The sequence below is a fragment of the Corapipo altera genome, unplaced genomic scaffold, assembly GCF_003945725.1.
Source record: "Corapipo altera isolate COAL_440 unplaced genomic scaffold, ASM394572v1 1b, whole genome shotgun sequence".
In the NCBI taxonomy this organism is placed as follows: Eukaryota; Metazoa; Chordata; class Aves; order Passeriformes; family Pipridae; genus Corapipo; species Corapipo altera.
This window is the reverse complement of record NW_020884881.1, coordinates 13454672-13468227: the sequence shown is the minus strand read 5'-3', so window position 1 is coordinate 13468227 and position 13556 is coordinate 13454672. Positions and strand designations below refer to the sequence as shown.

The 13556-nt window shown below is 40.1% G+C and overlaps 1 protein-coding gene and 1 long non-coding RNA gene across 4 annotated transcripts in view; one reads left to right on the top strand and one right to left on the bottom strand.

Moving 5' to 3' along the window:
* Positions 1–895: 895 nt before the first annotated feature.
* Positions 896–7474, bottom strand: LOC113945435. Its single transcript, XR_003527086.1, has 3 exons — positions 7385–7474; positions 6133–6462; positions 896–2047 (listed from the first exon to the last, which is right to left on the bottom strand). It is a non-coding gene; the product is annotated as an uncharacterized LOC113945435 (long non-coding RNA).
* Positions 7234–13556, top strand: part of CACNA2D1 (calcium voltage-gated channel auxiliary subunit alpha2delta 1) — a 383720-nt gene continuing 377397 nt past the window's right edge. The window contains exon 1 of one of the 3 annotated variants that reach the window (XR_003527084.1): positions 7234–7849. Coding sequence is in view for 2 of the 3 variants with exons in the window: in XM_027639551.1 (XP_027495352.1) it covers positions 7755–7849 (95 nt within the window). In the remaining variant the exon portion in view is untranslated. The remainder of the gene's footprint in view (positions 7850–13556) is intronic. The other 2 variants (XM_027639551.1, XM_027639552.1) reach the window with 2 other exon arrangements.

The following is a 13556-nucleotide window of genomic DNA, read 5'->3' as shown; positions in this document are numbered from 1 at the left end:
TCCTCATTTCCGCATGCATACCCTTCCTTCTTGATATTTACTTTCCTGTTCTTATTTTTCCTCTATTGTCTTTCATTCTAACTATTTTTAATCTCCCTTCCCAATATTCCTTCTAAGTTACTTTTGCACTCCCTTCTAGTTTATAAAGTGAATCAAACAGGGTACCATCTCAACAACGTATTTTAGGACAAGATGAACCATTCTGTGGAGATGCTGGTCTGTGCCCATTGACTACAACCGGATAAGACAAAAGGAAACCCTTTTTTCATTTAAGGCAGTCCATATGTATCTCACCAAATGCAGAATGGGAACAGCAATAATTAGGTTCCAAAAGAAGGAAATCTGATACAACCTTCCTCCTAAGCTTTAACTTACCCTGCTGAACTTCCAAAAGCAGTGTCTGTGCTTGGATTGCACAACAGCACCCATTCTTTTGCAGGCATATTGCTAAGTAAAATATCAGCAATAACTTCTGAATGCAGCTTTTGTAAGTAAGTAAGTTAAGTAAGAATGAGATATTGAGGTGACTTCACTCCACTTGGCTGAAAGTGGTTTGCTATGATTATTCTGATTGCCATCTCATAGTGTCTGTTCTCCCCCTCCATTGGGTTAGTGAATCATTTTCAGTCCTTTAAAGTTGCAAGACACCAGATTTGAGGAGAGTTACATTCTTCTGTTTAGAAAAGCACTTACTGGTGTAAGAATGTATCTTATGGGGTGAAAAGATGGGGGAAAAATGTCTGATTTAGGAAATGAAAGAAGAAATATCTCTCTCTATATATATATATAGAGAGAGGGTTTCAAGAAAGCACTATATCTGCTTAAAGTCAATGGAAGGGATGGAATAAACTAAGTTAAAATAGATTAGGGGTTAGATAGAAGAGAGATAAGGTTGTACAAAAATATTATGTCACTTTATTACAACCTTAACATATGTTATTTCTATAAGACTGATCTTAGAAGTTATATTTCTTTACAAGTTCAGAACATACCACAGTTTAACATTTGTAATTGAGAGTTTTCTCCAGCAAGATTCCTGGCATTTATAGTTTTCTGTGAATAGTGTCATAACATCAATATGAGATTTACAATGAGCACTTCTACATCACACTGTGAAATACAACACAGTGATTCTTCAACAAATAATTTTCCTTTGAAACTCAGAAGCATAATAACTATACTACAATGGACATAGAGCCTTCCAGAACCAAACTAACATCTCCACAAAGTGCTACAGTGTTCTTGTGTAGATGTACCAAGACCAGTGATAATTGACTAAACTCTCCATTATGCTTTCTCCTGAAATGGCTGCTGTGATTTAACCCCAGCCAGCAACTCAGCCCCACACAGCCGCTCACTCACTCCTCACCACTTGGATGTGGGAGAGAATCTGAAGGGTAAAAGTGAGAAAACAACTTGTGAGTTGAGACAAAGACAGATCAATAGGTAAAGCAAAAGCCACACACATTAGGAAAGCAAAATCAACTCTACACCAAGCAAAACCATCACAATGGATGAAGTTTAAGATGCCCAGTAGTTTGCTTTAAGATATTTTTCTTGGTATTCACTGGGAGAATATATGTTATGCTGGACTCCAAGCTTCAATATTAAACTATTCTAAAATTATTGTTGGTTTAATTGCAGTGTCAAAAACCTCAAACAAACAAAAAAACTTCCAGTGTGAAAATGTATACATCCCTGCTCTCATGACTAGAATTAGGATGAATGTTTTCCTAAGATCTGACAATAACAAGAAAAATGTAAACTGCTATATCAGGTAGTGAAAGTTTTGCTACCAGATCCAGCATGCTTACTCAAATATGAATAAAAGCAAGGGTGAGAACAAAGCAGTGTTGACTATCTTGCTGCTGGATGTAGGTCACAAAGTTTTTACAATATAAATTATATCAAATTCAAATGTAAAACAATTCATCTCATTTGCAATGGGCTGGGTTCTGCATTTCCATCTGGTGCAGACTTCAATAAGAGCTTTTTTCCTCCTGAAACTAGAAATTGAGATCAGGCTGCCTGCACTCTCTAGTCAGTCCTACACAAGCAAACAGAATGAGAATTATTCAGTAAGATTACCCCCTTCTGCCTTATATAAAACACAGACATAGAAAAGATACTACATGCCAGGAACAAAATGGTATTTTGGTATGTGGCATTGATTATCACAGAACCACAGAATCATTTAGGCTAGAAAAGACTCGTAAGATCATCTAGTTAAACCATTCAAGCATTGCTAAGTCCACCAGTAAACAATGTCCCTAAGTGCCACCTCTACATATCTTTTACATACCTTCAGGTGTGATGACTCCACCACTTCTGTGGGCAGCCTGTTCCAGTGCTTGACAACCTCTTCCATGAAGAAATATTTTCTAATATCCAGTCTAAACCCTTGCTGGTGCAATTTGAGGCTATTTCGCCTTATCCTATTGCTTGTTACTCATGAGAAGAGACTGACCCTCATCTGTCTACAATCTCTTTTCGGATAGTTGCAGAGAGTGATAAGGTCTCCATAAGCCTTCCTTTCTCCAGGTTGAACACCCCCACCTCCCTCAGCTAATCCTGGTCAGATCTATGCTTTAGAGCTTTCTCTAGCTTCATTGCTCTTCTTTGAACATCCATACAGACCACGTCACACTTTTTTTACGCTGTTTCAGCAAGTACATTTTGGCTGAACCCAATAACATCTGTGGGTTCTGCCTAGCAAAGTTCATGTCACCCCAGCCACAAAGGTGAAACGTACTCAGCACACTGCTGAAAAGGGTTTACTGCCTATACCCCACCCCCCTTCCCCGACGGCAATAGACACTTAAGACACTTCGTAACTGTGTGCTATCTATTCACACAAGTGCTGCAATCACTGTGTATGTTGTCTTAAACTGTCACTGATTTCAAAAAGTTTTCTGACAATGCTGATTACTGAAGAGTGAATTTATATACAGTATAAAACTCAATTAATAAAACTTTGATTCTCATTCTAACCTACCATATTTGGGTGTTTTTTAAAGTAGTTAAGAGACAGAAGACCCTGCTCTCATCTTTTACGTTAGATTTGCAACAGTGTAAATTATTTATGAAAATGTAAAAAATATATCCAGAAACGGAAATAAAAGAGAAAGACTTGATCATGAATTAATACTTTTTACTGATAAAATGAACTGAGAGGAAGACTTTGCTGCCAATTAAATTTTGTAGTTTTGCAATCGGAATTTTTATTTCTGAAATACAGACTACCACGGTCAATTGAAAGATTCCCAGTAATTTCAGTAGAATCACAGAATAGAATAATGGTATCACTTAGGTTGGAAAGGATCTTTAAGATAGAGTCCAACCATAAAACTAACCCTGCCAAGTCCACCAGGTAGCTGCAAAGAAACTGTCTGTAAGATGCCTCATTATATCAATACCTGTCGCTCCTGTGCTCCTTCACAGAAAGGTCTTGGTCAGATATGACAGGCAATAAATTTAGAATGGGATGAAGTAAGAATAAAGAAAGATTTACTTTCCTTGTTTGTCATTCAAGACTATATTTTAAAGTGCTTAAAAAAAAGGACTTGTCAGGTGTAATAGATCTTTAGGAATCTCAATGCAGATAAATTATAAGAATATCTGCAGGACAACATTGCTGTGATATACAAGCTATGTATTTAAAACACTGTGACTATTTAAGAAAATGGTTTATTCATCAAACGTAAAGAAATTGCTTGTTTAGGAGGTTTTAATGGCTTTTTAAAATTTCATGATGAAACTACATTTGTACTTTTTTTCCCTGCATTATGGGAGAATGAAGACATATCAAGAACTTTATTCTGTTAGTTCTATGTTTTAACTCAATCATACTTTTTTGTTGAAACAAAGTAAGTGGGAACTCATTTCAGCTCAATTATTCATATCCATACATGGTTTTAGGATGAGATCACCATTTCTAAATATTCTGCATCTTTATTAAATAACTGTCATATTAATGAATTTTTAAGCCATAAATAACTAGGTGAACAATTAGTAAACAACATATTGCTCATGGAATAAGTCCTGCTTTCTTTTCTTCCCCATGCTTCAGGGTGGCATTGGCTTCCTAAGTTTCAGCTTCAAAAAAAAGGCAAAAATTCAAGACCTGACTTCCAGTCTCACTTCATTTTGCAGAAACACTGTTACTTGAGTCCACCTTTTCTCAAAACTGGGCTCCAATTCAAGTTTCTTGTAAATCCTGTAAAGCTTGCAGGCTGATCTTGAGTTGTAGATCACAAATCTTCCCATGAATGCCACACCTTGCTGAGCTCCATTTTCCAGACCTGGCTTCTCCTTTGTACCTCAATCAGCTTGTTTGGACCTCTGTATTTCTTCTCCATTCTGAAGCCACATGTAGACAACTTCTCTCTTTCTTCCCTGAATTTCAGTGAGCTCCACAGGCATTCACTTACAGCATTCACTGTAGGATTAGTTTGCAGAAGGTCTTGTTATACAGTTTTAAATAGCACAGTAAAATGGAAACTTTGAATATTGGTCTATTAAAACATAGAAGTATTTTCTCTAGCATCTTTTTCACTTTCCAGCTATTGTTCAGTATATTAGTACTGAGGAAACAGTCACAATCCAGGCCTTACAGCACTAGGTACACACCCATGCACTGCACAGTTCCATTGCTAGCCATGTGTTATTGCTGTTGGAATCATCAGCAGCTATAATTACTGCTCTAAGAAGCTCTATAAGCATCAGAAGTGTAGGTTTACAGAAAATTATACTAATGATGAAGGAAACATTCCTGTGTAACCCTCTACTTCTCTACTTATTATTTTGCATTATCATTCTCTGATCTGGTCTCCTGTATGTTATATTGAAATGGTACACCTGAGTAAGGGTGGTCTAGCTTATTCTCACCTCCTGAAACAATTTTCCATGTGTGTTTGCATAGTCATTTGCACCCCCTCTTGCCCAGACCAACATATGTTGGTTGCCCACTCTGGTGGGTTCTCTATCAGGAGAGCACCTGTTTCCCAGGTCAGTGTCCCTGGATTGCTGAACAGGCCTCTGGGGGCAACACAGCTGAGAACTGAACATGAACACTTTCTACTGAGAAGAGATGAAACAGGTATATGCTTGATCCTTCAAACAGGTAAGGAGCCAGGTGAGGCATTCCCTTTTATTCTGGAGGGGTGTTGGCAGAGTGTTAATCCTTCACTGTGTTGCCTACTGTGAGACTGTAGGTGTTTTGGGCCACAACTAAGTGAAGGGCTTTGAGGGGAAGCTGTGTAAGGAGCAGCTGAAGTCACTTGGTCTGTTCAGCCTGGAGAAGAGGAGACTGAAGGGAGACCCCATTGTAGTTACAACTTCTAGAGAGGAAAAGAGGAGGGGCAGACACTGATCTCTTCTCTGTGGTGACCAGGGACAGGACCCAAGGGAATGGCCTGAAGTTGTGTCAGGTGAGGTTTAGGTTGGATATTAGAAAAAGGTTCTTCACCCAGAGGGTAGTTAGGTGCTGGAACAGGCTCCTCAGGGAAGTGGTCACAGCACCAAAATTGACAAGAGTTCAAGAAGCATTTGAATGGTACACTCAGCACATGGTGTGACACTTGGGGAGTGTCCTGTGCAGGGCCAGCAGTTGGACTCAACAATCTTTGTGGATCCCTTCCAACTCAAGATATTCTGTGATTCTGTGACACTGATAATGCTACCCTTAGTGTGGGAGCCCAAGAATAAGGAGATGCCTTAAATTACACTCTAAGAAGTAAATTTGTCCTGGTCTTGTGTGACCTGAACTAGTTCACATTTCCCCCCCCACTTTCCTCCGTGCATTTCTCCAAACCTTTAAACCACTCCCCAACATTTTCTTTCTACCCTGGATCTCATCATGGTACATCCTGTGTGAAGCAGAACTTTCGTGTCACAGGCCCATGACTCTGCAGTTGCCTGTCGCACCCCTGTGGGGAAGCAGAGGTACTCAGGTGAGCAGTTACAGCTAAATATGCAAAGTGGTGCCACTTCGGGTGGCAAAACTATAAAGCCTATGGAGACCTACAAAAGCTGGGCTAAAGATACTTTTCAGACTGTTTGATTCTACAGGCTGCAGAATCATTTTAGAAAATGCTATTTCAGACTTGCATCCAAACCCTGAATCCTACGTACCTACAGGTAGGTGGATACGTGAAGACAACTGGGAGTTCTTCCCACCAGCCATCAAGTGTCAGCTCCAATCCAGAAACAATGTAGATGAGTGACTGCATGCTTTACAGATTGCAACTGAAATATCGTGCTGGCTTTGAGCCCGGGCAACGCGAATACTCAATTCTTCATTTGTGGATCTCAGCTTTGATCCTTTTGCCATCTTTAAAATGGAGACGAGCACTCCTCTGTTTTACAGAAATTGTTGTGAGTTAATACATTCGAGATGATGTGACTCTTAAAACAAAGGATGTAAAACCAATATGAATACTGGGTCTGCTCTGTCATTTTCACCTGTTGAACCAATTAAATACATTAAAATATAAATACAGCGCCAGAATTAAATATAAATATGTAAGCATATAAAAAGAAATAAAACAACAACAACAACAAAAAAAACCAAATCGAAATAAAATTGGTCACTGAACTTTTAACTGCTTTATCAAATAAGCTAAGAATTATTTCGCTGGATTACTTTCTCCATTTGTACTGAGAATGTATAGTTGCCACAGAGACTGCTGTACGTGAACATGGGTAAAACAGAGGACGGGAAAGGGAACGTGTCCTCCTGGATTTCCAGAGGGATCTGAGATGACTATCTGGGTTAGCGATGCGGCGGGGCGGGGGCGCAGCCCGAGGACTCCCGGCCATGCGCCCCGGGCCGGTCTCCGGAGGCTCCGGGGACTCGGCGGCGATGGGACGGGACCCCGCGGAGGGCGGAGGCGGCGGGGCCGGACCCGCGGGGCCGAGCGGCGCTGCTCCCGCTGGCATTTATAGATACATCTATAAAACATCTATTTAAAGCAAAGCCCAGACTGGTGGCACACGGTCTGTGTGCGGCGGCGGCTGCTGCCGAGCCTGGCAGGAGGGGGCTGGAATTAAAATAAGGCACGAAGCGGTTTTAAAAATAGCGTGCGGGCTGCGCGGGGCGGGGCGGCGGCTCCGCGGCCCCGGGGCCGCCCGGCCCGGGGAGTTCCTCGGCGCCTTGTATGGAGCGCGGCCGCCACAGGGCCCGGCGCCCGCCCCCGCTCCCCGCCCCGACTTTCCTCGCTGCCGGCAGGGAAAGCAGGAGCCGGCAGCAAGCTGCCCGTCTCCCAACTCTCTCCCCTTCTTCCCTCTTCTCCTTTCAGGAGCCGCCACCCCGCCTGCCTCTCTCCACCTCCTCCTCCTCTTTCTGCTCTGCAATCAGGGGAATAAATCAGGGACGGACGCTCACACACAACACGCGGAGTAGGATCTGTTACAAAAGTAGCGCTGATGGCGGCGGATCAGACGAAGGTGGAGCTGCTGCTGGAGTAGCAGAGAGTGGAGTATCTTTCGCTCTCTCCCTTTTCTCTATTTCGTCTCTTTCCCCACTCCACCCACAGATCTCCATCGTTTCTCCTCCTCCTCCCCACCCTCGGCCGCGCTCTCGCTTCTCCGCGCATCTCTGGGCTGCGCCTCCTGCGAGGGGGCGGGTGGGGGGGGAGCGGAGGAGGCTTTAAAGAACCACAGCCCCCCCGCACCACCACACACGCGATAATTGAATTTATTATTATTGCCGTCTCGCCGACTTGGGAAAGGAGGATCGATCTTCGATCAGGAAGATGGCTGCTGGCTGGCTGCTGGTCTTTAGCCTGACACTTTTCCAGTCCCTGGTGATGAACCACTCCTCGGAGGGACCGTTCCCCTCAGCCACCACGTAAGTCCCGCCGGGGTCCGGGGGTCTGGGGCGGGGGCGCGGTTGGGGCGGGGACGCTCCTCGGCGCCGGGGACAGCGACAGTACAAAGGGAAATCAAGTTAGTCCGGGAGAAAGTGGTGGTGGGGGAAAATTGCAGGGTTTCGACAGCTTTTGCTTAGGAAAGAGTCAGGCTAGCGAAGGGTCCCGCCGGGGCTGTCACCGCGAGGGGAGAAGCCCCGGTGACGGCCGGCGGCAGGACTTTTTGAGGTAAAGGATTCGCCTGGAAAGCCCGCTCCGGAGCGGCTCCCGGCTCCAAATATACCCCGTCAGGTCATCCTTGCTGAGAAGAAAGTTTCGAGTTACAAAGAGTCCGCCCCTTCCTCCCACAGAGGTTATTTCAGCCTGGATGGAGATTTAACACTATTTACAAAAAAAAAAAACAAAAACAAAAACAAACAAAAAACCAAACAAAACCCAACCCCAAAACAAAACAAAAACCCACAACAAAACCACCAGGAAACTTTCGCAATTTTATTAAAATCCACGCAGAAAGGCGGATTTTGTTGCCGTTCCGCGGCCGGCACGTGAGGAGGGCAGGCGGGCAGGGCTGGGAGTTCCGAGCCCGGGCTCCGGCTCCCTCCTGCTTGGCCGCGCTCCAGTGCATCCGCAGGGGCTCCCGGTGCCGCGGGGTCCGGGGGTGCACACGCGTGGGTCCCGCCGAAGGATCTTTTTTTGCTCGCTGAAAGCCACACAACTGAAGAACTGATCCCTTCAGGCTTGGCCTTGCAGATCGTTGTTTCTCAAAAATACCTTCGCGAGAGCTGAGGGATGCTCTCGGTGCACGCAGCTCGGTGCCTCGCCTGGCCCTGACATGGAAATCTTTGAAGCACTGCGGAGTTATTAGCATGAAAATGTTGCCCAGAGCAGTGCAAAGATCACATAATAATGATGCAATGAAAGAAAGGCAAAAAGAAGCCGATACATCATATTGGAGATTCGCCAGCATATCGGGAAAAAAATCCACGGCAAAGCACTGTGGTCGTGTTTTCTTCCTTTTTCTTCTCTCTCACCTCATTATTTTTATATTCTTTTTGTTTGGTTGTTTGAGGGGTTTTTTTAAGCACTTACCTTAGTCCCCGAATCTGGGTTAAAGCTACCAGTAGGTAACTTTTAAGTGGATGACTCACTTCAATGCATTTTACATAAGAAAAACAGTGCTAATGGTAGTCTTCCCTTATTGTTTAACGCTGGATAGAATTTATTACTGTCGTTCATCCTGGGCAGAAGGATGAGTTTACAACAATTAGGAGCAATGCATTTTCACCAATTAGTACTGCTGGTGGGCTGTTATAATTGGATTCAGTTCTCAGTATCGGTTCCATTATGAAAGACTCAAAGGGATGCTAGCACTGTTATACGAAAGAAAGGAATACAAAGATAAGTGTAGAATAACCACGTAATATCTTCTAAACTGAATAAATACGGTCTTTTATTGTAGGGAAAATTATCTTTTAAAATATTTTCTTACTGTTCTTTTAAAATCTTCCAGTTTATAAAGATGTGCCATGTAGAAGCAAGAGTAGCTAAATACAAAGCCCGGGCTTTTCAAGTCATTGCTTTTCTTGTGTTTGAGCTCCTCTATTTATGGTTTCTTATTGAGATGTTAAGGTTATCATGCACAACTAATTACAAAATATCTTCTACATAGGATTTGCTGGGTTAAAATGAGAAGGAAATATATAACCCAGTGTATAAAAAGATTATGTATAATTTTAACTAAAAGTCTAGATAGCTTTTTAGGGTAAGATTACGTGATATTTCCATAAAAATTATTTTGTCCCCTGTCTGTTTTTGCGAATTCCCTTCAGAATTTACCTTTACTGCCAGCAATGATAATAGAAATTGTCAGCAATGAAACATATAACTTTAATTATAACTATAACTATGATAAAGTAATTCAGAGTATGATGTTAGTCATCAACGTTTTCATGCTCTACACAATCTACTTGCTGTTGGCTCTCTTTTTTTCTCATTATTATTCCACTGAAACGTTGTAGAAATAATCTATAGTGCCTGTCCATCCTTCATAGTTATGTTTCCCCTTTGAAATGGAATCAAAGTGCAAGCAAGACTTAGGTCATTTACAAGGAAGCACAACAGGTTGATGCAGAGAGAGCTGCTTTGCAAAAGTAATGATGTAACAGGTGAAAGAGAAAACAATTTTTTAATTCTTTTTAAAGCCTTGACAGCAGTGTTTCGTTTCCTACTATGGATTACAAATGGGAAAGAACAAAGAGAAGTGACGCAAATGCTTTTAATGTGAAAGATATTATATATTAAGAATACTAAAAATAGGAAAAAACATGGGAGAAGAGAATAAAGGAAAGAAAGGACATGAATAATTGAAGAACTGAAGGTTTGCTGATGATATGTACTTAGCTACCCGCTTTTTCCCCACTATTTTCAGTCCTTTTTTTCTCTTAGTTAAAAAGTTGCTCTGAGGAAGCAGTATTTCCCAGCTGTTGGGTCAAAAATGTGCATTTTCAGGGCTGTATAGTTCATGATTTCTTTAACAACTGCTTTTTGTACAATCACTTTTCTTACAGTCATCTATTTCTTCTGCATCTATAAATATTTTAACATGTACTTTTACTAAAACATTTAGAAGTATCACTAATACAGTAATATACAAGCATGAAACATTTGTAGCAAAAAATGCCAAACGTTTAAGTAGTACCTGCAGAATCTCAGTAATTTCATTCATTTTACTTCTCTGATAAGGCAGGAAGTCTCTGATATATTTACCCAGCAATATATAGAGAATTTCTGGTTTGTGCTGTATGAAATGGGAACCTTAATTTTTCATTGAAGATCTGAGCAGGTGGTATGATCACATTTGTTGTTTCTGGTGTTGGAATGTTTCACTGCAAATATTGAAGACTTTATTGAACTATTTAAATATAGCAATAATTATGTCTTGATCTTTAGCTATGAGGCTTAGCTAGCTGCTGAACGATGCATATTACATATAATTAAAATGTATCATTTTCATTGTATCGTGTATTAGGTATCTGTCATATGCTGGTACAAGATACCATGTTCTTACTTTTAACATAGCAACTCCAAGTCCTTCAATTATACATACAACACAGCAGATATTTTACACTTAGATGAGAATATTGTTGTCTATAGTAATCCTGTCACTTTAACCACACTACTGGTATCACAGTACGTAAAGTACTTCTTTCTTTGTAGCCATATATATTTATTTATCATAGCACCTATAAAGGCTTTAGAAAAAAATACACTATATGTGGTTTGTATGTTTCCTGATAACGATAGCACAGGATCTTATTTATTTCTGTTCTTTTCTCTGTACTGCATCAAAACAGATAGTCTTGAGTTAAAATATTTGTTGTAATTCTTAAGTATCCTTTTGGCACAACATGTCTTAGCAGTGTTGATATTGTTACTGATAGTGAGTAATGTACTATATAAAGATACACCTACTGCTTTCTGATAATAAATCTGTACATTAAAAAAACTAAACAGATATTTTAATTTTTATAAACTTACAGATGAAACTTTTCAATATCAATGGGACTATTTCTCTAACTACATCATTGTGGCTATGTCTGTTCTTTTTTTTTTTTTTCTCTAATTTTCCTCTGCCACTTCTTTTCTCTTTTCCCTTATCTTTTAGCATTTTTTCATCCTCAGTCACCTGTTCTGTATGTATATATTAAATTATACATTATACTCAAGACAGATTTGCCACTTAGATTAATTGGTGTAAAATATTATGTGGACAAGAATGATATACAGGAGATAAAAATAATATACATATGAACATATATATGTCTGTATACAGGCAAGAAATTTTTTAAAAAGAAGTTGTATATTCCCATTTTTCATTTGCGTGAGTCATCCTTACTGTTTCGGTGTCATTAGGACAACTCAGGGAAGTCTGTATGAGTCATACAAATTAGGGCTTGCACAACTGAGACATTCATATTTTTGGTTTCTTCACACGGACCTAACAAGTGTAGGTCCTGCTGAGATTGTGGCTGGGCTTGGAATGCAGCGTTGCTTTTGATACAGCATCGGTGACCAGATGACATTTATGTTGTGTCTTTCATCTGTTTCTACTGTTAGACTTAGGGATTTTGACACATCTCATATATACATAATCTCATTTTTAACATAAAGTCTATGATAGAAGAATGCCACTTTTACTACTGACATTAATTAGAAAAGACTGCTGCATTAATGGACTGTAAAATATCAGGCTCTTTCTCATTTGCAAATTGTTTTGTTTTTCCAATCTATTTAAAAATCTTCATTATTAGGAAAAAATAATCTACTGAAGTGTACCTTCATATCAGTGAATTGGAAAGGGAGCCAAAAGATGTAATCTCCTTAGAATCAGGGAAGTGCAATATCACCTCTTAGTGTTTTCTCAGCAACACACATCTCAATGCTGAGCATTATGCAAGATGTACAAACCCACTGGTATTTTAAAGAGTGTTGCTCCAATCCATTCTTCGAGTAGAAACATACTTAGATGTGAAACAGAAACAGCTTGTTGATTGGTGGTGGGTTTTTGGTGTTTTTGTGGGGGGTTTTTGCTGGTTTGTTTGTTTGTTTGTTTGTTTTCGGTTGTTTGGGTTTTTTAAGTATCTCTGTACATATCATGGTAAGAAATGCAAACTATTTGATCCCACAAAGCATTTTTCTGTTTTACATATTTTATGATGAAAATTTTGAATTAGTATTTTTTTTTGTTTGTTTGTATCTCTCTTAGACATTTATGTTGAAGCCTCAGAATTAACAAATTCTATGGATTTACATTTCATTAAGTACAAAAATTCATTTGAAAACATCAAAGTAGATACTGATCATAAAAGGTGAAATTTCATTGAAATAAATCAGCATTGTAGAGGTTCTTGCCATCTTTCGTTTTGCAGTGATGCTATTTTCAGAACTGCATTGCTCATACCCTGCAAAATGATTTTATCCAAGAATTCAGCTGCTAGAAAGAGAGCTGGATCTTGGCAGCACATTAGTCTGAAATGTATTCATTGTTAAATAGAAGGCCGGTTGTACAGATCTTAAAAATATTTATCTAGCAGAGCATTTTAAATTGATAGAAGCATGGTCAGATTCTTATTGCTTTAATCTTTTGTAACAAAGAAACAAACCAGACTGTAGTTGCCCACTGGTAGCTGTGATCTGACATGTTTGTGCCTTGATTCTTTCTTGTCTTCTGCGAAAATCCTGTATCCAAGGTAGTGTTGTATCCAAGTGTCATCTTCTAGACCAATATTTGACAGGGATTGCGGTTTAGAAACATTTTAGAGGAGAAAAAGGACTCTTTCTCTCTGTTGTTGACCATAGTAGAAGCAGAATCAAGGCCCAGACTGTTTTGTACTTCTTTGCAGCAATACCTGGGCTTTTGATCCTGGTTTGCTTGGGGTGCATGTTGTGTGTCAAGTGCTTACAAAGACCTTTGTGACAAAAGCTGATATTATAGACTGCAGAAAATGTTGTTTTCTAGTGCCTGTTAATGAATCTGCTTTAATAGAAGAAAAGATTTACCAGAACACAACAATGGAATAAAATTATTGGACCATAGCTATAATTTGGTAAAGCCAGATGCCATAATTCATTTATGTCTTTTACAATGCTGAATCAGACTTCTTGATACAAAGAATGACAGCTCAGTGT